Source organism: Sander vitreus, chromosome 2 (genome assembly GCF_031162955.1).
Source record: "Sander vitreus isolate 19-12246 chromosome 2, sanVit1, whole genome shotgun sequence".
NCBI classification, from domain to species: Eukaryota; Metazoa; Chordata; class Actinopteri; order Perciformes; family Percidae; genus Sander; species Sander vitreus.
The window spans coordinates 26,286,780-26,311,609 of record NC_135856.1 but is presented as its reverse complement, the minus strand read 5'-3'; the positions used below and the strand labels follow the sequence as shown (position 1 = coordinate 26,311,609).

Below are 24,830 nucleotides of genomic sequence, written 5' to 3'. Positions count from 1 at the left end.
CACCACAAATAAATATTTTCTATCTATACAATGTGTCCTGTTGCCTTGAAGAATATGAAACATAACTTGTATTTGGGAGAAACAGAGGGGTGTATGAACACTATGTGAACATGTGGATAGTGAAAGTAAGCATTAAAATACCCATTTTATCAGTTTTTCTTTTCTTATTCAGTCGTAAATATCTTATTGTCTTAAAACATTACCGTCCACTACAAATCAACTTGTTTTAAACATTTTCTAAAATCAGGTGTCATTTTCCTTCATTTCAGTGCAGAGATCGCCCTATTCTGTCTCATTTCTTGAAAACAACAAACAAGAATCAGAATCTGAATACTTCATTGATCCCCTCAGGGAAATTGTGTGCAAACCTAGACGGCAACACATATGCACATCTTTCTTGTCAAGGTGCTGATTAAAAAAACATGTGATTTTCTTTCCTCCGAAGGACACTCCCACATTAGAAAAAGTAAATTGGCTCTTTGTTGGGTACAGTCTGTACTTTTTCTAATGTAAAGAAATAGACGTTTTAACAGGATAGACAGTGTTACGAGTCCTTGGGAGGCAGAAGTTCTTTTAAGAGACTTATTTTCGAAATATTTCTTAAAGCATGATGTTTAATAGGTTGTACAGGCAGATTTTCTTTTAAGGGTTGATATAAACCAAATTTGCTTGATAAGATGAAGATTTTGTCAGTGTGAAGAACAAGAGTTTTCAGTGCAAAAACATCCCAACTTTATTTCACTTTTTTGAGCAGATTGAACTGTGTTAACTACACTGACATGGTCTCGGGTTAATGTGCCACACACTCACGACGAAAGACTCTTTTTCATACACACAAGCTGAGTGATTGTACATGGCGTCTCTAATTACTTTCTCAGAGACAGCAGCTAGCTGCATTAGGAGCCATTTCTGTATGGGGAGAGTAAAGACTGCTAGGATCTGGCTGTGTGTGCATGTGTGTGTGTGTGTGTGTGTGTGTGTGTGTGTGTGTGTGTGTGTGTGTGTGTGTGTGTGTGTGTGTGTGTGTGTGTGTGTGTGTGTGTGTGTGTGTGTGTATGTGTGTGTAATCCCTGAAGAAGTGCAACCCCAGATGTGTGTTTTATGCTTTCCTGTCTGCTCCTGACCTTCACCTCCGACCTGCTGCTCTTTGTCTCCTCACAGACACAAAAGATGAGAGATTTACACCTTTTATGTCATTTAAATCCGCTCTCTTTGATGCCACAAAAGGGATTTTTGTTATTGTTGATGACATCATGTTTTACTGACTCCTTCAACCAGAGCTCAAGGACACGCTCAAGGAAAGGAGGAAGTAGTTAGAGGTTAGAGGTCAAAGGTGAAGCAGGAAATGAGGATAGCATCCGAATGATCAGCTGCCTCCTCCCCACCTCTAATAGTACTCATGTGGGTTTGTTTCTTTTATCTTCAATTAATTGTATTTGTCACATCCCATCAGCTCCTTCAACTTGTGCATGATTCATCGGTGGGGGGGGAGGGGCAGTCTTAGTGTGTATCCTCATTTAGGATCCTAGTGGCCTGAGGGTAGAAGCTCCTCCTGAGCCTCTCAGTGCTGGCCTGGTGTATCCGGTACATTCTTCCCGACCTCAGCACAAAGTTCCCTTCAGTTACCTGAGTGATTTGACTCGTTAATGATTCTCCTAGCCTTTTTTCTTTTTTTCTAGTGTATGCCTATTGTGCCTATTGTATGTTCAGCTGAACAAATCTCTGCAGGGCCTTGCGGTCCTGTTCAGTGTCGTTTCCGTACCAGGCAGTGATGTTTCCTGTCAGGACTCTCTCCATGATGCAGGAGTTGAAATTCTTCAGTATTTTAAGGGGATACCCAGAATTTCCTCAGGTGTCTCCGGTGCAACAGTCTCTGTCTTGCCTTTCTCACCACTGAGTCAGTATGCAGAACCCAGGTCAGACCCTTTGTGATGCAGACACCAAGGTACTTTAAGCTGTCCACCCTCTCCACCGAGGACCAATTGATATATTCCCAAAGTCCACCATCATGTCTTTAGTCTTTAGACATTCATGAGTAGGTTGCAGTCCTTACCTCTTAATATGTTTGCTCATGATAGTATGAGGTGTGTGTGTGTGTGTGTGTGTGTGTGTGTGTGTGTGTGTGTGTGTGTGTGTGTGTGTGTGTGTAATTTCTGCCTTTATTATTAGAAGGTGTTTTCAGTGGAATTTGCTTTTAGGCAGTGCCAACTCTTTACAATATTTATCAGGATATCATCAACACCACTGTGATGACCGCACCTGCTGATTAAATGTCGGTACACTTCCTGCTCTCAACTTAGTTTTCTTTATAGTTAGCAGCATAGGGGACCAATGGTTAGCACTGTGGCCTCACAGCAAGAAGGTTCTGGGTTTGAATCCAGGTCGTTCTGGGCCTTTCTGTGTGGAGTTTGTATGTTCTACCCATGTTTGTGTGGGTTTCTTCTGGGTGCCCTGGGGTCCGTTTCAGAAAACTCTGAGTTTGTTAACCCTGAGATGAGGGAAACTCTGGGTTTTCTGTTTCAGAAAGAGAGGTGACTTAACCTCAGAGTCAGTTACTATGGTAACTGAGTCTGTGAACCTAACCTGGTCGGGAGCAGGTTTTCTTCAAGAAACTCGAGGTTTCTTCTCTCTCATTCATTCATTCATTCAGTCTGTATCAGGCGCATTTTAATGCAGTTTGTTATCTGCATGAATAAAAACTTAATAAATAAAACTTATTGGCAGATTATAAAATGTTTATTTCTCAAACATGTCATGTCCTTTTGTCGACGATCCCGTTGATGAAAAAGCTGTATTACTTCACAGAGAGTTTATGTCGGGAGATGATATTGAGTCCCGACTAAATGTATTTTCATTTCCACATTTTTTTCACAGTCCATCAGATATGTAGATACGTTATCCGTCCTCGTATCACTAACATCCACCATCGTGGACATGCTTTAACATCCCAGCAGATTCTTTGTGTCGCATTACGTTTTTCGCATTTTTCTTTATTGGTGATGCGGATCATACTGTAATAGTAAAGCAACTGTAGCTGTCAGAAAATTGTGACTCGCTCTGAAACGTTTTTTGTAGGCTAGTTGTTCCCTGGCCACAAACCAGTGAGAGCCATTAAAAATAAATAAATTATTATACATTATAGTTCTGTTAATGATCATGGTGCTGCAGCCTCAGAATGGGATATAGTAGTAGGCCTAGCTTACTTTTTCGAACGCAGGATTGCACCCAAATGAAATTATAGGTGTAATACAATTCCAGTTTTCACCAGTAATAGTATAAGTTGACTGTGATTAAATAGGAAATGAATACACTGTTAATGTTTACGCATTGACTCGAGCAGCAATTTTCTCCCACACCAATTCTCTCTCTTTTGCAGCAGCAGCCGCTGTGTTGCTTTTTTAACGAAATACATGTTCAAACTCGCTGTTTGTGTGCATGAGTATTTCCGCCGACCCGTTTGTTTGTGGTTGTTACCATGGTGAATCGGAGTATCATGGCTCCATTCATACTGCCTTTTTATTGTGGTGGTGCACGCTTGTGAACCTACTCGGAGTTGATTGAACCAACTCATATCAGCTGTTCTGGAACCGAAAACTCAGAGTTTCCCATCTCAGGGTAAATCAACTCAGAGATCAGGGTTACACTCAGAGTTTGTTAAACCTACTTCCTGAAACGGACCCCTGGTTTCCCCCACCATCAAAAAACATGTACTAGGTTCTCCAGTCAGTGCCCTTGATCAAGGCACTGGCTCAGATCTGGAGTTGGTCCCCAGTGTAAATGACGGCCCACTGCTCCCTTGAGGGATGAGTTAAATGCAGAGAATGAATTTCGCTACATGTATGTGACAATAAAGTACCTTTACCTTTTTAGTTTACACGTAATAGTTAATTGTCTCCTCATTTAGTTTGTTGACATTTTGACCTCATACACATTACATTCACATTGCAACATACTTAGCAAACATAGTTAAGTTGGCATTAAGTCCTTTTCATTTCTATTTATTTTGAGTTACCAGTGCTGCTGGTCGCTGCTGCAGCTGCTGGTGAGACATCTGGGCATTGCTAAATAATGATTCTCTCCCAAATCAATTATGATCTTAGAGCCAGATTTATTGTTCTCAGAGGTAAATCAATTTAAAGGACAATTCCGGCGCAAAACGAACCTAGGGGTTATTAACAGATGTGTACCCACTCTGTCGTTCTCTGGGACATGTTTTCATGCTAATCGAATGAGTTCTTAGCTTGAAAGACGCTAGCGCGGACCGCCGTTTAGCTTAGAACGCTAGTATTCGGGGCACAGGGAACGTAAAAACTAATCGCTATTTATACCACTAAAAAGGCTCAAAATATCACCAAACTTCAACGGTAGCATAATGAGGGTCCCTAAATGTTAACCGAAGCATTGAGAACTTTGTAAGTGTACAGACAGTTTATTGAATGCAAAAAGATGCTACCTGCAAAATTGCGTGCCGATCAGTAGCACGGTCTAGAAGGAGTTCGAAAAACTAGGTTTCTGATAAATCACGATTTTTCACGCATAAAAGTTTAGGTGGAAATGGGCGTGGTCTATATCGGGAGATTCAGTTGGATCCAGGGAACGTGTAGATGTATGGTTTTTGACTGTCCGGTGTACGGTGTGGGAGTTAAAGGGCCAAACGCGTTTTTTCTGCTATAGCGCCACCTAATTCAATTCAATTCAATTTTATTTATAGTGTCAAATTATAACAGGAATTATCTCAAGACACTTTACAGATAGAGTAGGTCTAGACCACACTCTAAGACTCCAAGTCCAAGAGCATGCATGAATGCGTAAGTGCGACAGTGGCAAGGAAAAACTCCCTTTTAGGAAGAAACCTCGGACAGACCGGTGCCGGTTGGGGGTATGATGAACAATGGCAATAATAGTCACAATAAAGATATTGTAATAGTTATAAAAGTTCATGGTGTCGTAGAGCACAGCAGGGCGTGGCAGGGTGTAATAGGGCACAGCAGGGCATAGGGCAGGACCACGGCGACAGCTGCCACCATGATGTAGGTGTCATCATGATCCAAGATGATGATTCTGGGCGGAAAAAGAACATAAGGACTCTATGTTGCTATGTTAGTAACAAGCATTTCTATGACACGAATACAAACAGATGGAAAGAGAGAGGAGAGAGAAGCTCAGTGTGTCCAAGGAGGTACCCCGGAAGTCTAGATCTATAACCGCATAACTAAGAGCTGCAGAGAAGGGGAGATAGGGAGGCTGTGTTCCGTGATTGTGGCTACACACCTTCCCCCGCCGGTCTAGGCTAACGCTGTGACTCATTACTCCCTAAGTATATGTAAGCTTTCTATGGGGAGAAGCAGAGATAGGGTAGGGGTGCGCCATGACTGTGGTTACACACCACCCCAGCCGGTCTAGGCGAACGCTGCAACTCCTCATACCCTAAATATAGTAAGCTTTCTATGAAGAGAAGCCGAGATAGGGAGGCGGTGCGTCATGACTGTGGCTACACACATTTCCCCGCCGGTCTAGGTGAACGCTGCAAATATTACGAAGGTGAAAAAAGGCTGTTCTAGAGATTTGTTTTAAGTGGGCGTTAAAGGATATATCCTGATCAAAAATAACTCCTAGATTTCTGACAGTAGTGCTGGAGGCCATGGCAATGCCATCTAGAGTAATTATATCTTGGGATAATGATGTTCAGAGGTGTTTAGGGCCCAGCACAAATACTTCAGTTTTGTTTGAGTTTAACATCAGGAAATTGTAGGTCGTCCATGATTTGATATCTCTAATGCATACTTGAAGTTTAGCTAACTGACTGGTTTCGTCTGGCTTGATTGATAAGTATAATTGGGTGTCATCCGCATAACAGTGAAAGTTAATTGAGTGTTTCCTAATAATATTGCCTAGAGGAAGCATATACAAGGAGAAAAGAATTGGTCCAAGCACTGAGCCTTGAGGAATGCCATGGCTAACTTTAGCGTACTTGGAGGATTTATCGTTGATATTGACAAATTGAGATTGATTAGAAAAATAAGACTTAAACCAGCTTAGTGCGATTCCTTTAATGACAACTAAATGTTCCAGTCTCTGTAAAAGGATGGTATGGTCAATAGTGTCGAATGCAGCACTAAGATCTAATAAGACAAGTATGGAGACAAGTCCTTTGTCAGCATCAATTAGAAGGTCGTTAGTAATTGTCACCAGTGCTGCCTCTGTGCTATGATGCTTTCTAAATCCTGACTGAAAGTCCTCAAATAGACTATTCCTATGTAAAAAGTCACATAACTGATTAGCGACTACTTTCTCAAGGATCTTGGAGAGAAAGGGAAGGTTAGATATAGGTCTATAGTTGGCTAAGACCTCAGGATCGAGGGTGGTTTTTTTTAGAAGAGGTTTTATCACAGCTACTTTAAATGACTGCGGTACATAACCTGTTAATAAAGACATATTGATCATCTCTAGTAATGAAGTGTTAACCACAGATAACGCTTCTTTAAGTAGCCTCATTGGGATGGGGTCTAATAGACAGGTAGATGACTTTGCTGAAGAGACCTTTAGCATTAATTGTTGAAGGTCTATAGGAAAAAAGCAGTCTAAGTATATGTCTGGTCCTGTCGTTCTTTCTAGCACTCCTGCATTCAAAGGTGAACCGTTAGAAGTTAAGGGCAAAAGGTGATAAATTCCATCCCTAATTGTTATAATTTTATCATTAAAGAAACTCATGAAGTCGTCACTACTCAGTGCTAGGGGAATAGATGGCTCAGTAGAGCTGTGGTTGTCAGTCAGCCTGGCAACAGTGCTGAAAAGAAACCTTGGGTTGTTCTTATTTTCTTTTCAATGATGAGTAATAGTCTGATCTGGCATTTCTGAGGGCCTTCCTATATGTTTTCAAACTGTCTTGCCAATCTAAACGAGATTCTTCCAATTTGGTGGAACGCCATTTACTATCAAGTTTTCGTGAGATTTGTTTTAATTTGCGAGTTTGGGAGTTATACCAAGGTGCTAGTTTCCTTTGCTTCATCATCTTCTTTTTGAGGGGAGCAACAGAGTCTAAAGTCGTCTGTAGGCAGGCCATAGCATCATCTACAAAATTATCAATTTGGGAGGGACTAAAGTTAACATAAAGGTCCTCTGTTATATTAAAGCACGACATTGAGTTAAATGATGTTGGAATATTTTCCTTAAATTTAGCTATAGCACTGTCAGATAGGCATCTAGTGTAGAAGGTTTTATTTAATTTCGTATAGTCGGGTAGTAAGAATTCGAAAGTTATTAAAAAATGGTCTGATAATAAGGAATTCTGTGGAAATACTATTAAATCTTCAATGTTGATGCCATATGACAGCACACGGTCGAGTGTGTGGTTAAAACAGTGCGTGGCCTTATGCACACTCTGACTGAAACCAATTGAATCTAGTAGTGAGTTGAAGGCAGTACTAAGGCTATTGCTGTCAACGTCCACATGAATATTAAAATCACCTACAATAATTATTTTATCTGATTTTAGGACTACACATGACAAAAACTCGGAGAATTCAGATAAAAATTCAAAATACGGGCCTGGCGCTCGGTAAACAACAACAAATATAACTGGCTGTAATGTTTTCCATATCGGATGTTGAAGATTAAGAACAAGACTTTCAAACGAGTTATAATTAAGTTATGGTTTAGTATTGATTAACAGGTTTGAGTCAAATATGGCTGCAACTCCCCCTCCTCGGCCTGAGCCTCTAGGAATTTGAGTATTAATATGACTGGGAGGAGTGGCTTCATTTAGACTAACATATTCTTCATGTCCCAGCCATGGTTCAGTAAGACAGAATAGATCAATTTGATTATCTGATATCAAATCGTTTACCAATATTGCTTTAAAAGACAGAGATCTAATATTTAATAGTCCACATTTGATTATCTTATTCTGGTTGTTTTAATTCCAATTAGGTTGTTAAGTAGAGCACCTCGTTGGTTTACGTTTCATTTTACCGATCTCAGTCGGGGGACAGACACCGTAGTTATCGGATTATGAATGGGTGGCTGCTCCAAAGGAAGCACAGAGGAGCGTGTAGCGCTGTACCTGTGATTACTGATATTATTGATTCTTACTGGAATGATATAGCTAGCCTGTGGGTTAGCAGAGTTATTTGTAAAGGAATGAGAGCTTATGGGAGAGTGAGACTGGGAAGTGTGCTTGTGTGTGTGTTTACGGGGTGCAAACAATCAACGTCAATCAAAGGTCTTGGTCTGCACGGCGTGCCGCAGATTCTCACATAGCATCTGGCTGCCGCGTCTATTGGGATGAATCCCGTCCCTGCTGAACTGGGAGCCACGTTCACAAAACAGATTAAAATTGTCAATAAAACCTATCTTGCGGATGTTGCATGTATGCTGGAGCTAGGTGTTGAGGATGAGTAGTCTGCTAAAAAGGCATACTCCGCGACCTCGAGATGGAAGTGGGCCCGAAATAAAAATCTTCTTCCCAGTGCTTTTTAAAGCTTCAATGAGAGTACCAAAGTCTTTCTTTCTGTGCTCACTCTGCTGATAGGACATGTTGTTATGTCCACAATGGACCACGATGCGTTTAATAGAGGTCGGGAGTGAGGGTATCAGGTCCACAGCTTTAGCCAGGATGTCTGCAACTTTGGCTCCAGGAAAGCAGTGTGTGACAGCATTAAAAAAACGTATATCCTGGGTGATGGAGTCACCAATAATTATTGTGGTTGGGGGGAAGAGCGGACGAGGAGTGGGGGGGCGTGAATGGCCGGTGGCAGGAACAAAACAGCCAGTATCGATTTCAGATGGACAAGGAAAAGAAGAGAAATATTGCTTACCATTTGGTGGGGGAGATTGTTTTTGAGGAACGTTGTCATTTGGCCGGTTCAGGCAAGGGAGGCCATCGGACCGTCTGACTACCGCATCCCTTAGAAGTTTTTGCCGCGAGGCAGCGCTCCTCTCCCGTGACGACAGCTGGTCAGTCGGCTTTGAAGCAGGGCGAGCCTGGGTAACCACATCGGCCGTTACCGGGGGAACATTCGGCTTCGACAGGGCATTCACCCACTTCCAACACTAGGTGGAAGTGGGTGAATTGTTGCACCTGAGGTCCTTGCGGAGTTTCGGACCAGTCCTGAAAATGGCAACCCCCCACCATGTACGGTTTAGGCTGTAGTCGGAGTTTTAGGCGGAGAAGAATAATGATGATGATTAGCTCTTGCGACCGCCGGTTCTTGCAGACTTGGGCTTGGACCCCTAAAAATAGATGTCAGCCCAAGCCGAAACCGAGATTACTTAACATAACTTAACTTAGTTAACGTCTTTTAAAAGCCTTTTGAGCTTTCAGACCTTTTAAGTAAAAACCTGAAAACATAAAACAGCAGACAATGTTTTCTATCTCCTCAATCTAACTTGTTCCCAAAGACACAAAACTAAGAAAATAAGTTTTCCTGATGAACAAAACAGGTGCAAACATGTTAACGTGGTGCTTAGGACTAATGGTTTCTTCTTGTGAGCATTTATCGTATAAGACTTTGATGTCAAAGCAGCCATTCTTTGCTGGATTTAAGGGAAAACAAGGGGAAAAAAATCTGATTCGCTACATAAATCCCACCAAACATATAAGATGTAGAAGGCTTTGAAAATTTTTAAACAGAAAATTATTATTATTATTGATTGCACATTAGTCTTTTCACTGCACATATTGTGGGACTGTCTGACAATTAAAACTTTGAAACCTTGAAACTTTGTGCCTCAGAAATGAGTTTTTTCTTCTTTGTGATCTTGTTAATTCACCAGTGACCCTTTGCATTTATCTTGTATATGTCCTGATTATGGCTTATCGGTGGTTCCTCTTAAAACTAAAGGACAGTCCTGTCAGTTCCGATCCTCCCTCCTGCCTTGCAGTAACACCTGCCATTCCCCATCTCCTGACATACGCCGCCTACCTGCACATCTGTTCACACTTCCCTGATTAGCTCCATAGTATATATACCGGCCCACTTCCATTCGTTCTCTGCCGGATTGTGTCTATTGTGCTTCAGCCTGGGTAAAGTTTGTGTTGGTGTTATGTATGGAGACTAGAACTGTTTCTCGGATTTTAGGAGCAGAAAGCCTGGACTGCCAGAGCACGTCTTCAGGAATTTAAACGTTATGGATTTCCACCACCAGATTACTCTCAAATCTACAGATTTGTGGTCACGACTTTGTCAGGTCATGAAAGCAGTTGAGAAAAAAATCAGCCCATGGCTCTTTCATTTAGGATTGACAAACAAAATTGTGTGGGATTTTGTTTGCAACTTTTGATCTACTCGTTCTAAGGATTGACAGAAATGTTCGAAAATGGATGCGGTCCAAGTACCCCACTTAAGGCCCCAGGCCCGATTTGGCCAATTTGGCTTTTGTTTTTGCTTGTAGAATGAATTAAATGATTAACCAACGTTCAAAATAGTTGCTGATTACTTGTTTTGCTGATTGACAATTTAAGTGAAATACCAGCAGCTGTATGCAGGAGGATAGTATCAGGTTTTGGCAGTTTTTTTGTTTCTGCAGGATAAAGTTTGATTTGAACCATTTGTCATTCAGTCCTTTTTCTTCTTACTCTGTACATTTTGCATTTCATGTATATTGGTAGCTGTCATAAGCTTTGCTGGAAAGCAAACTTCCCAGTCAACTTGAACTACTGTTTGTAGTTCACAGAGCCTCAGCCAGTGCGATGAAGGAGAGGAGGGGCACTGGATGTCAGGAGGGGCTGAAAAAGACATCAGAACACAACTCAACGCTTCACTAAGTACTTGAGACTTGACCTACAAAGCTGAACAGACACATGACCACCCAAAAACACGCACAGCAGCGAAGTGGGAGGAGTTGGAGGTATTGTTCTTCCTGTGGCTCGAGGTGGCCTGACCCCACACCCTGCTGTTCGGACCTTGTTATTGGCTGCTTGTTTCTGTGGCAACAATCAACGGCCACCGCTTCTGTAAAAAGAATAACAGAAAAGTAGTGTAACAGGACCTGTGATGACCCCTCCTTCAACACACACACAGAACAAAAGATCTTCATTTGAAATAATTTTACTGACAACAGTTAGGCCTACCTGATTATTCAGCAGCTATTCATTTAGTTCTGTAAAGTAAGTCAAAGCAACACACTAAAATAGACAAAGAGCCAAAGGAGGCCAATTTTTCACCCTGTCATAGGCTACACATTACACGCTTACAGACCCAAAATACACACACATGCAAACAGGACATACATACTAAAGGTCTTCAGGGGTCTACCGGTAGGTTCAAATTTACGGTTTATACAGCTAACTCGGTTGGGGTCGGGTCCCGTTTGTGGCTGTGTGTGTGTGTGTGTGTGTGTATTGAGGGTAACTTCTGTAATTTGACTACTTGTTTCACACACTCAAAAGGTCAACCATTTAGTATTACCTGATAAAAGATATTGTATGAACATATATATATAGAGGATATATTTATTCATAATTCAAATTAAAAGTCCAAAGAGAAAACGAAGCAAATCATGCCATAATTAAATGTGAAATGTAAAAGCTTAAATGGAAAAAAATAAATCATTTTATTTTAGCCTTTTTAAATGAGGAGGCATGGCCCAACAGCTGGTGGGGGGGGTCTGAAACCACTTCCAGCTGACAGCGGCTGCTGTGAGTATTACTGGCCGCCGGTAAGCAAGCGATCCCGGCCACCGCAAGCTGGCTGTCACCCAAGACTGGAGCTTCCATGTCCGACAACATATCGGAGAAAATGTGCAATTGGCCATACATTTTTGTAAAACTGTCCATATTCAAACTGTACACCGTTAATTTCTTGCATAAAACAGTCTCAGAAATGAATTTAGTGGTGAAATAGCAGACGAAAAAAGCAATCGTCTAAAATAAAATTTCTTTTTTTCTATTTGAGATTTTAATTTAAGTATTTCCATTTAAGCTTTTACATTTCACATTTAATTATGGCATGATTTTTCCTAGTAGCGTAGTAAAATAATACTATTTTTTTTACTACTACTGTTTTCTCTTTGGACTTTCAATTTGAATTATGACTAAATAGATCCTCCATAAGGTGAAGGGTCAGGGAGCTGTAGGTCAGGCAGCAAATTAGCGATGCTAGCATTGGTTAGCAGCCGAAGCAACCATTGTTGTAGTTTACAGTAAAAGGGCAAACAACCAAAGTTACCTTTATTATGCTAGATGCAACAAAACTGCAAGGCTGATTCTGAATGAGACGCGTTTGTCACCGTGATAGCAAGGGGAATTTTAAGGTGAAATAACGAGTGGATTAGCCATGCGGTTTCAATCAGCAAGAGAGGAATCACAGAACACCTGGATGTAATTCACCAACTCTCTTGACAAGGAGGATGGCCAGGCGCAGGGTAGAAGGCTATGAGGGAAGTTAACTTGGTGATAGCAATCAGCTGTCAAATCAGCGCCGATTGGGTTTGTGTCTTCGGGTCAAATGTTTTTCAGCAATGCTACAATGTAAAAAATAATGCATAACAAAGTAAAGTCCTGGATTGTGAATTTTAGAAAGTTTTAGGCTATCAGTTAAATATATTTAATGTAACTGATTTAGTATGGAGACACCTTTCAGAGAGCTGAATACTTTCTTGCATTGCATTATTGAATTAGGCCTACTTATAATGCATTAATTAATGTAAACTGGATTTTAACATTGTAGCCAAGCTGGTGAAAGTGAAGTTGCTTTTAACTATGTACTTTATATATTATAGGAAACTTTAATCTGTCTTTTATAAACTGATCATATGTTTTGTATGTCAATTTGCAAAGTAAACAGCTGCTGTAGCTGTCAAATAAATGTAGTGGAATAAAAAGTACATTATATTAAATATGTAGGAGAAGTTACAATTACAAATATCCTACCTAAAAATTTTATACAAGTACCTTCTGACTGTTTACTAGCAGTGATGGCTTGGGTGATGTAAAGCTGCTCTATCTCCCTCAAGTGGCTATGAGAGGCCAGTGCATGCTCAACAGAAATGAAATAGGTACTTATAAAACAGGTACTTGTACTGCAGCAGGACAGGATCTGTACTGAGACACAGCAGACACAAGAAAATAAAATCTGATGTACTTCATCAGTTGAATGTTTATTATTGCATATATTGTTGCTGCCATGCAAAGTGTAACCAAAACAATTGTAGTCTGATACTTTTGCAATACAAATGAATAACATTATATTAGTCATATTGAAGGGTATTAGACCAAAAGCATGGATTAATTAATGTGGACAGGAACAAAATGTTAGCTACCTTTCAAAGACATTATTTGAAGACATAGTTTAAAAAGACCTGATTGGGCCATCTCTTACACACAAGTATGTTTTGTTGTGATACATTTTGACTTTGTGTTAGCTTCTTGTTTTGGTGAGCCGACGACCCCAAAAAAAGGCAGACTTGGAGAAAAGGCACTTTAGGTGTGCTTCCTGGTTTATTGCTTGTTGCCACAGTTACGCATCATCTCCACCACAGAGCAACAGTAAGGTCTTTCGGTAGTCGCCACCGGTGTCTCCCTGTAACACAAACACATGCAGAATTTAAGAAGCTTCATAGTATGGCAACTTACTGTGTGTGTGTGTGTGTGTGTGTGTGTGTGTGTGTACCTTGATCATGGAGAACAGAGAGCAGGCAAACATCCTCCTGAACTCAGTTCTGATGTCCAACATGTCCACCTCACTGCGACTCACCATCACTCTGATCAGGGTGTCATCATCTGTTCCTGCACCCTGCGCCCAACAAACACATGAACACACGATGACTGTATGCCTCATAAATGTCTAAAATTATCTGACAGCACAAGCTTCTGTAAATATTAACAGCTAACGTGCATCTGAGTCCAGATCTGCATGAAAATACACGAAAACAATCATGAGTTTTAAAAAGTCAGAATTAAAAGCCCCAATGGCGACGTAGATTAGGACTTTTTTTTTTTTTTTAGCAGCAATGGATTGCATTTTGCTGCCATTATAATGTGTAATTACTACTGATTTTATGGTGGTTAAACCATAGCACTGATTATACTTGGTTGTCCATTTCAGACACCTTTGTTGTCTTACCTTCATCGCATAGTACAGAGTCTCCGCAAAATAGGCCGGAACGCTCCTGGCACACTTCACTTTAAAAAGGAAAACAGAAAAAGACCAAAAAATGTCATTATTATCCATTCGAAAGTCACCATCTCTCAAGAAGCTGACAACAGAACCAGCCTGCAGTAGTTTCGTACCGACAGCCAGAAGCAGATCTTTCAGGCCGCCAGATGTTTCCCTCTTAATGGTCTCCTCCATCTCGAATCCAGACAACTTCATGTATGCATCAAATACTGAAACACATAGGTTCATAATTAGTCTGGAATGGATATTATGGGCAAAACAATTACAGAGGCTTTCTAATTGCCTCAACTCTCAGACACACAGACAAACCTTTCCTAAGATGTTCTGCACTCCGGTTTCCCAGGATGGTGACAAACGATTGTTCATCAGTGCCGAACTTCTGCTCTCCTGCCTTGAAGAGGGCCTGTGACCACAGGAACAAACAGTACACATAATACGTATTGTGTGTCCTTCAAAAACAAAGTACATTTACTAAAGTATTGTACTTGAGTACAATTTTAAAAAAGGTACTTGAGTATTTCCATTTTATGCTACTTTACACTTAGTTTCAGTGGGAAATATTGTACTTTTTACTTATTATGTGCTAAAGAGGAATGAGTCCTCTTCGCCTCGCTAGAGTTAGTGGTATAACAGATCAGAGAGAATCTATCAGCAATGCTATTGATAGAAACTGCAACTGGTTACAACAAAAGCCGCTTTCCGACCAAGTAGTTACAGGAACGTAGTTATAGGAAAAGTCCACTTCTAAACAGATCTACTAACTACTCTCCCCCAAAACCGTTTTTTCCGTTTGCATTCGCACCGGCCAAGTGGCCATAGGGACTGGTAGGAGGGGTAAGGGAGTGATGCAAGCACGACAACGGTCTTTATAGCGTTAAAATCAGAAAACAAATACACCAAAAAAAGTATGAACTAAATCTAATGTATATAGCATATTTGTCATAATTTAAACAAGCCTCCCTAAAGAGAAAAGTATCTCTCTCTCCGCCGCCTTTGCCTGCTGCGCTGTGGACGTACGTGTGTGTGTGTGTGTGTGTGTGTGTGTGTGCGTGCGTGCGTGCGTGCGTGCGTGCGTGACGGCCGGCCGGCCGGCCAGCCAGCCAGCTGCAGGACACGCTTGTGGAGTTTAACTCCGAAAAGACAGTTAACCACAGGTTCCCGTTAATCTTATGATGGACATGTGTTGTGATATTTAAACAAACGAACCGTCAACGGTGAAATAAAAGCCTCTTATTTACGAGAGCGGTCCGAGAGACCTACAGCTTACAGCGAGGTGTCTGAGCGACGAGCTAGCGGCCCCGGCAGGAGCCTGCTGGCTGTCGCCTCACTTCATAGAGCTTCTTAACTCCGAAAACTTTGAAGCAAATTGTCAATTCGGCATCAATTTACGCAAGACTGCCTATATTCGAAATCTAAACAGTTCATTTCTCGCCTAAAACGTTGTCAGAAGTGAAATTAGTGATGAATAAGATGGTGACAATTGTAAAAATTGTCCCGTTGTTGGTCTGTCTGTACCGGAAACCCGACCCTCGTTGACCTAGGTTCATATGCTGAAAAAGGAAAAGAGAAAAGACCCTGCCCTGAAGTAGGAGCTGAAAGAGTTACAGGAACTGCAGCCAGAGGGACTTAAAAATGCCCAAATTGGTCCAGTCAGAACACGAAAAAAAAAAAAGAAAAAAAAAAAAGTGTTTTAGGAATTTTAAGTTCTAGGAACTGCAAAAGTCCTTCCGGTCGGAAAGTGGCTGAAGTCTCTCAGTACTAGGGATGGATTATTTTCACACAGAGGCTGTCCTAGATCAGAAAACATTCAGCAGAGAGGCAGCAAGCTTTTGAAGAAAATAGTTTATCTATATATATCTATTACTTTTATATTCAACCAAGACATTTTAAGGGGATTTTTACTCTCTCCCTCCACTAAAATGCGTCAAAACATAATTTTTATGTGCTTATGTCTGCCACCCCTACCTCCATAATACACACATGCCTCAAAGACCAGCATTTAGATCCTATCCACAAACTCATGTGACAGTCACACCCTCAAGACAGAAAAACAGAGACACCATTGACGGGGAAGAGCAGAAACAATTACTGACCAGCAACAAAACAACTGACTCACCTGAGCGTCAACCTCTATGTTTTCCTGCTGGATCCCCTTCTGCCTGTTCGCCTGAGGAGAGACAAAATGTTTCTGTTAGAGAGGAGACAAGAAGAAAGAAGAACACACAAAAATATGGGAGAGAAGAAGAGAGAAAAGGACACAAGAATAGAGGAGTGGAGAGGAAAAAAGAATAGAGAGGAGACCATTGGCGATTTTAGACCCTTTTTAGGGGGGCTCAAGCCTAAATTTCATCTCAGCCCCCCTAAAAGTCATAATAATAATAATAATAATTAAAAAAAAGAATTAATTTTTTAATATCAATTTTAGTGCTTCAAGTTAGACTTTGCGAACTTGTCTGTTAGTGACAGAGGAAAAACAATTACAGGTTTAAAAGGGCTTGAAACAGGTTTAATATCCTGTTGTGTCGCTGTCACCAATGCTATGCACCTGTAACCCCGTCAAGGAAAGGGTTAACAGAAACTTAGTTTTGCCCAATCGGGGGTGGTTTTGCATGGCACTGTATCCATGTCACATTCTCATTAGGGGCTGAGCCGCCCTAAAGGTCTGATCCTAGAATCGTCCCTGGAGGAGACAATGAAAAACCAGGAGCCAAGGACAGAGAAGAGGACTGCAGAGGAAACAAGGATAGAGGAATGGAGACAAGGAAAAGAGGAAATGGAGAGGAGAATTACCTGCAGCAGAATAACCAGAAGTCTCTTGAAGTGACCTGAAGTGTCACCGGCTATATCCTCCTCCAGGACGGCATCATACTCTGGAGGTACAAAAAATAATGTTTTATTTTAGCCCTGATCTTTAAAAAAGGTTTCCTGTGGTTTTGCCACACGTTTGGGAAACAACTGTCCATCAACACAAACTCAGCTTTAAATCTGACTTATCATTTTGTCAGTTTAACAAAGTATACAGCTGCCAGAATGCAAAAATACATGAAAAATGACACATGCCTCTAAACATCTACAACTCTAGCAATACAGCTTTAGGCTGTAAAAAATATAGTTTCACTATTTATACACACAAGTGTGTGTGTGTGTGTGTGTGTGTGTGTGTGTGTGTGTGTGTATATATATATATAAAAAAATACGGTCTATTTGCATTTAATCCCAACTAGTTTCTGTGTGTGTGTGTGTGTGTGTGTGTGTGTGTGTGTGTGTGTGTGTGTTACCCTGTCTATAGGCAGTGACGATGTCCTTCACCTGCAGAGGTGTTCTGGAGGCGAGGACCTCCACTAGCACCTTCTCGTTGGTTCCTGCCCCCTATTGGTCAAAGAGGGGAAAACGTATGATGAAATGATATTTGAGTTTCCAGCTGCTCTGACTGCTAAATCTGTACGTCTCTACTCAGAAACTCTCCATCTACAGCGCATAAGTCTGTTGTTGGCCTTTTATCCAGCATCAGCAGCACTTACCTTGATGGCGTTGCGGAGCAATGCCACATCGTAAGCGAGGGGTGGGGTCATCAGACTCACTATCAGGGTCTCAAATTTCCCAGTCAGCTCGCTCTTCAGGTCATCTACCAGATCCTGTGAAGATACATCATGTAGCCTATTTCAATTAAATCCTGTGTGTGGCTGCAGTGTGACGCTATGCAGTGAAGGATTTTATGGTTGTTGAGTGTAGCTCGATTGTTTTGTTACGGTTAATGTGTAATCCTGTCGTGTCACATGTACAGTATATGGTCATTGGTTTTAAAGGCCTCAGTATGCTTCAAACACAGAGAATGTCAGATTGTCTGACAGCCTCTGAAACCCACTTAACCTGTTAAACTCCAATGGTTAACTAAGCAACAGCTAGTCTATATCGACAACGTTTCATTTCCGGGATTGTTCAGGTACCGCCAATTCCGCCAGATGTCCCTTTTTTCGGCCGGATGTCCGTTACCTTTTACTTTCTTTGTGTTGGCATTCTAAACTCCAGCCGATTTCTGAGGATTAAGGTTAACTGCTCCTCAGATCTCTGCAGGGTAAATCCAGACAGCTAGCTAGACTATCTGTCCAATCTGAGTTTTCTGTTGCACGACTAAAACAACCTTTGAACGAATAGTTCAACCTTTTGAGAAATGTGCTTATTTGCTTTCTTGTTGAGAGATAGATGAGACGATTGATACCACCCTCATGTCTGTACTATAAATATGAAGCTGGAGCCAGTTAGACTGGAAGCTGCCAGTCTAGTTCCAATTCAGAACAGGTATAAACATTTTGCCTTTAAAAACACACAGTAGTTCTTTTAAAGCTAACTTTTTTAAAGTTTGCGCTCTTGTAATTTAATGTAATGTGTGAGCTGTTATGTCAGTCCAACCTTTCCAAACAGAGTTTTGTAGGCAGCCTTGATCTGCTGCCTCTGGACGTTGCTGCGAGCTACCAACAGCTGCAAGATGGCAGCCTCATCGGTCCCTACGGCAACAAGCACCATGGTTACTCAGTCAAGCAGTAAGACAAACAGATTACATAACAATGAGCATGCTCTGTCGAGGTGGACTCTTGATTACAATTTTTCACCTGAATAATTACAGCCTCCAGTCGAAGTCAGCAAATGGTTTTTTTCTCAAAGTGACTCACGTTTCCTCTCTGCTCGTGTGTTTATGACTCACTGTTGTCTGGGCGCCAACAACAGGGATTACTACACTTACTGTTCAGAGAGGAAATCCCCATTAAACACTCTCTCATTGGTCTGTTGGAGTTGTACTACTGACTGACCCACCTTTAAAGTATCACATTACACTGTGCTGACAGCAGATGTGCATACACACAAGCATCTTACCCAGCCCTTTCATGGCTTTGTACAGAGCCTCAGCATCTGATGTGGCATTGAAGTTCAAACTGGCTTTTACAGTTCCTCTGCTGGCCTGCAACATGGAAGAAATAGACAGAGGAGGATTAATTCTGATGTAGGTTTTCCAATGTTATATGCATTTTCTTTTCTAAAAAAAAAATCCTTTTCGTAGGGCAGCCCATACTCTTGAATTCAGGAACTCTACTGTATTTCTAAATACATTCATATGTTTCTATCAAATGCAACACAAAGATAATACAACATGACAGAACCCATAATACACTGACAACTTCCAGCATAACGCCATGCAAGAACCTAACAACTATATGCACACCTTATTGAAGTGTGTTTTTGGCACAGATCCCAAACTTTAGCCATTGTTATTGACCAGACTGTTCCCATTGACATTTGCCTTGTTGGCAAGCTTAAACCTTCCAAACATACCAGCAACAACATTTTACTCTCGCTAACTAAAGAAAATAAAATCATATTACTTAACTAGAAAGAGATTATTTATTTTATATATATATATATATATATATATATATATATATATATATATATATATATATATATATATATATATATATATAAAAATTGAGTGGTTACTTAGAGAAACGTATGTACAGTATCATAAGAAGAACATATTTATTCTGTCTATGGCTTCTTATCAGATATCAAGTAAATGCTATGACATTGCAGACCATTCTTAATCAATCTGTCTCAGATTCCTCATATGCATAATGCCATTAAATACTTTTCCCCTATCTCCCAAATAATAAGTACAGAACACACTTAATCAATCTTTACATTCATGTATACATACTGCACATATCAAACATTGTATCTCAGATTTGTTATACACTGCATACACTCATCGAAGACTTCTCCCTTTTCGATACACTTAATGAACTTTTTGACTTACAGACTTCATGAAAATACATGCGGATGTGCACACAAGCTCTCATATCAAAACTACTGGAACGGCATGTCCCACCACAATATTTTAGCCTTGGAATTGCCGCATCTCAGATTTGTTCGGCGTTTCAAATATGATGGATTATAAGGCTAATAATTTCTTTGAATGCGGAAAAAGTGTTTCAGACAGGCAGACTGATCTATACTGAGGACAGTAAGAATGTGATATGGCTGAAAAACATGAAGATTGATTTTAGTAAAAAGGCCTCTTTTTGTAACAATGCTATACTCATTCCAGACACTCGCTAAAACTGTGACACATTAACAATAATATAGCCAAGTGGTTCATTCTTATTTCAAGAGGAGAGATGTTTGGAGAGGAAAACCACAGGAATGTCTCTGGAATTCTGACCCTGAAAATCTAGAGGAAAAAAAAGAAAAAAAGTGCGACATCCAAAAAACAAGTCTCTGTTAACAACCAGGATTCTGTCTTTTTCTACAGGCAGGAATGCCAAAATGTCCACGAGCTATCCATCCTCATAAACACACTCTGCACCACAAGCTAAACTAAAATCTAATCAACGTGCAGATGGCTGCATGGACGAACAGCTGAACAAGGAAATATTTAGAACAGCAACACAACGCAGACCATTTCCACTTGAATGTTAGACAGATTTTGCTCCTAGAGAGTAATAAATTAGTCCTATGGAGCAAGCTCAGACATGACCGGAGGCTGGCGCCATCTGATGGAGTTATGTTGACCCTCTATACTGTGTAAACAGAGGCTGACACAACTGGTATCTCTTTTTTAAAGCAAATACAGTGACACCAAACAATCCACAATACATTCAGCAATGCTTTTATTAAGAGAAGTCCTATATTGTCATCTAATGCATTTTACTGCTAACTGCATTACTATTGTCTATATTTAGAGATTGAAGAATACGGCTGGCATTATTCTATATTTGTCTTAACTAACAAGTTTGTCTCTCAACAGTTTCAGACTTCCCTTCCATGTTTGTGGCACTCCAAGCAAAGCTGCAGCTACTCTTGAGGACCCAAAAGGTGATGCCCCCTGCACCCTTTATTTAGGAATTTAAAGCGTAGTTTACATTCTTAAACGTTAAAGTTACATAAAAAGTGGATACTAATATTTTTAGACTCAAGTGTCTTTTTTCAAGTGACAATTTTCAGGCCAAGAAAAATACAAACACTGATGACGGACCTTCAGTGAAGTAGGAGACATCTTGCAGTTAAAGTTTTGCAGACTCAGAGATTCAGAATATTTCAACCAGGGAGGAGGAGATGTATCTTAAAAAGTTAACAATGTGGTTTATGTAGTTTTTGTGGAAAAACAATATCAAAACACAAATAGTTATTCACAGGAGAGTATTTTTAAGTCTTTAAATGTCATGTAGGTGATCTTTAAATGTTTGAATATGAACATTTGACAGTTTTCTCCCAAAATGTAACTCTTTAGAATCAGAAGGATCATGTAGAGAAGCTCTGGGAAATACAACTGTTTTTAACAACTGTTTTTTTTTTTTTTAAAGTCCAGTGTGTAGGAATTTCTCCCATCTAGCATTGAGATCATATATCGCAATCAACTCTCTCGCACCACGCAGTTCAAAGTACATATTACAGCTACGGTAGCCTTCACACTTCAAAAAGCCAGTCTCTTGCTCTTCAATATCTTTAATATTTAATATTCTTTTTTCTGGGCGAAGAAGAGGACTCCTGTTCCTGAAATTTTGATTTTGAATATGTGAGGTCCTCCATGTTTCCTTCTTCAAACTTGCCGGGGCCGGGAAGCTACGATACCCATTAGCAGCATTAGCAGCATCTATGACTTTATCATGTGACAGCGAAAACGCGAAAGGCGGAGCAGTATGTCCTGTATGTCCCTTACCGGCTAACGTATTTCAAGATGGCGCATGAATATGGAGCGTCTACCTCAGTTCATGCGACTGTAAATGTAAAATTTCAAGCCAAAAGGAATACTTGGAATTGATGGTGGTGGTAAATATTAATGAAAAAGGTTTGTGAACGAGCAACACAGATTTTGAAAATGAACAACTAAACACATTACACACTGGACCTTTAAAGCAGCTGGGTGCTCTAGTTTTTAGCTAAAGATTAAAACAGGAGTAAATATTGCATTTGTTGGGCACTTTTTGCAGCTCAAGGATGGTGTATAGTACAGTGCCTGTGAGCATGTCACACAGTGCAAAGGTGTGGCTCACTTATTTGTTTTGAATAGTTCAACAAGGTCCATGGCACAAAGAAATGCTGTCTATCAGGCTGTGGGTACACAGATACTTGTTGATACTTGTAGGATCAATTTATTGTTGCTTTTGGTCTTTTTACCGCATTTGCTGACAAACAGAAAGGTGCAGAATATTTTCAGTCTTATCCTTATACTAAAATCGATGATTTCCACAGATGTCTAAGAAAGACACATTAAAACTGACTTTTGCGAGCCTTTCATAGAAAAAAGAGGTTCGGTTTATTGCCCAAGACTAAACTGTCTGCAGTGTTGCATCATCACAGCTGATTATCATGAATATAATCACATTTTATGGTAACATTAAACTCCACCAAAGAAAAAGAGAATTGATTCATTCCCCTTTAAGAGAGGGAGGGTGGCTTTAAACTCCAAGGCTAGACGTGGAAATGGGTGTTTTAAACATAGAGAGTTGGAGAGACCTACAGACCCACCCGAATGGAATGGAGCCCATGAGTCATACAACAAACTTCCCCAAATGAAACCTCCACAGGCATTAACAAAGTTTGCTCGGTTAAACTGTCCATTAAATAACTTCAAAAATGCCCTTAATTAAAGCAACAAGTTACACATTGAAGCGTACATACTGTAGGGTTGCCGAGCTCATAGTTTTCTTTATCTTTAAACAGATGTACTGCCACATCTACATTTACAGAAGATAATGGGCTTTTATGTTTAGTGCAAACTGACAGGTTATCTACAGTTGTAAACTCTAACCTACATTTAGATAAAAAAAGTCTTAGCATTATATAAGCTGGATAAAAGTAGGCGTTGTCTTGGAGTTAAGAGGGTATCAACTTTATGAGTCATAGCCTATAGGCTATTTGCATGAATAACGGATATCTGCAAAGTTATTATTTTAATCATCCGTCGCCTAAGATGTGCCGTGTTTTTTTTAAATTGACAGCTTAAAAAAAAAAAAATGAAGGTAAAATGACTCACCATTTTGTCAGTCTTGGATGTGAGAATGTGTGCGGAAAAAGAAGATCTGTTGGAGAGAATAAAACGCTGTTTAGCAACGAACCATTGCAAATACCAAACTCTCGCTCTCTTTCTCCCTCTCTCTGAGAACCAGGTGTATCCAGTTTAAACTTCTGCAATTCACTTTTTCTTTCTGGTTGTTATGCGGTGTCCGATCCCCTCTCTGTAGTTGTCACACTTCCTGACATGTCTGTCTTTTGTCAACAGGTAGACCATGGCTGTCCCCGCTCACCTGGCGGCTGCTGCTGAACTGGAATATCTGAAGGTAAAGCGATAAATTCAAAAAACAACTTGGGGTGAAACTTACCGCTGAGTAGCAGCCGTCAGATGGAGCTCGGTGAGCGGGCAGAGAGAGAAGAGAGGAAGAGAAGAAGGGCTGACTGCAGAAACCCACTCGGAAAAACTCTACGTTGTGCGCGTGAGTGTGTGGCTGCGCGTGTGTGGGACACACCCCAGTGCACACGGACTCTGGTACAGCGGTTCTCCAAAAGCACTCTGGGAAATGTTGTTTTTAGATGTTCTGAAGTTGCTGCGGTTCCAAATCCAAACACGGAGTCAGTAAAAAGATAAGATAAGATTAGATAGATAGGCTGTCAAACGATTAACATTTTTTAATCGCGATTAATCGCTGAAGTTCTATAGTTAATAAACTACTGTCCCCCTCGATGGCAATGTATAAGACGGGTCAGAACATGTCAACCGTAGCACTTCTTTAAGACCCGAGTCCTCTACGATGCTGACAGGTCTGTAGTTGCCACCCATTTTGCAAGAGCTGTAGTAATTTTTTTCGGATTTGGTTTCATCCACAGGTCGGCAAGTAGCACTCTCCAAAATAGTGCTTTGCCTGAGCCCGCTAGCATCAAACTGCGTCACGTTAATATGCTTAGCTCGTAGGTGGTAGCTCAATCTTGACGTGCTTCGGTGATATTTTAATTCGGCTTTACACAATGTGCATATGGCTTTCGACTTGTCTACGAGCCGTCCGGGAGTTTTTTAAAAGAAAAGCGCCATTCAGAAGTGTGTTGCTGCTGTCTTTCGCCATGCCGGTGTCGTGCCGGTACTTATCCCCGCCAAGATTTGTATCCCCTGGCCGCGGGAGCGCGCGTGCACTTAGAGCGGAGCTTCGGCCCCCCTACAGGTTGTCTCATTGGAACTACAGCTAAAAGTTACATAGTGGAAGACTCGAAAGGGTTTTCCATAGTAATGGTCTCATTTATCTACATAAATACGTGTATTTGTCTGTTACATTAAGGCGACGTGTGAATTGTTTAATGCGTCGTTTATTATTTTGGATTAATCGACAGTGTTTTCCAAAGTTCCATATTGACATGCTCCTTAGCTATAGGCCTATCTACGTTAGTCATGCAGGTTAATGAACAATATTTTTTCATCGTCTTTGCTAACCCATCCCTTCCTGCCCTCTAACGTGATTTCTGTTTTTAATTTAGTTTAATATGGCTTTTCAATTACCACTTTGTTCACCTGTCTGCCATATAACTTACAGAGGGGATACACATTATATCAGGCCGTTTCTCACCTGATATAATGTGTATCCCCTCCCCTAACATGCAAAGGGTCTGTCCTGTCATCATGTGTGTTATTTTCTGACTTTACCAGGACACAATAAACAGCCTGAGACAATATGG

General features: G+C 40.7%; 1 protein-coding gene across 2 annotated transcripts; it reads right to left on the bottom strand.

Moving 5' to 3' along the window:
* Positions 1-13,067: 13,067 nt before the first annotated feature.
* Positions 13,068-23,630, bottom strand: anxa5b (annexin A5b). 2 transcript variants are annotated; one of them, XM_078263079.1, is made up of 13 exons: positions 23,492-23,630; positions 23,146-23,191; positions 18,990-19,074; positions 18,528-18,622; positions 17,639-17,752; positions 17,396-17,486; positions 16,908-16,987; positions 16,234-16,284; positions 14,427-14,520; positions 14,231-14,326; positions 14,064-14,122; positions 13,611-13,733; positions 13,068-13,520 (listed from the first exon to the last, which is right to left on the bottom strand). In XM_078263079.1, exons 2-13 carry the CDS (start codon positions 23,146-23,148, stop codon positions 13,458-13,460), a joined length of 954 nt encoding a protein of 317 aa, XP_078119205.1. In that variant the 5' UTR covers positions 23,149-23,191; positions 23,492-23,630; the 3' UTR covers positions 13,068-13,457. The 2 variants fall into 2 exon arrangements, with proteins under 2 accessions (XP_078119205.1, XP_078119196.1); XM_078263070.1 differs by lacking the exons at positions 23,146-23,191; positions 23,492-23,630 and having other exon boundaries at positions 18,990-19,083.
* Between the last annotated feature and the right edge of the window lie 1,200 nt (positions 23,631-24,830).

Excerpts from the sequence above, each read along its gene's own strand:
- anxa5b (XM_078263070.1), bottom strand. The coding sequence starts at position 19,083 with ATGTTGCAGGCCAGCAGAGGAACTGTAAAAGCCAGTTTGAACTTCAAT. Across the intron at positions 16,285-16,907 it reads TTCTGGTTATTCTGCTGCAG|GCGAACAGGCAGAAGGGGAT; the intron begins GTAATTCTCCTC and ends GTCTCTCCTCAG. Across the intron at positions 14,123-14,230 it reads AGATCTGCTTCTGGCTGTCG|TGAAGTGTGCCAGGAGCGTT; the intron begins GTACGAAACTAC and ends TCCTTTTTAAAG.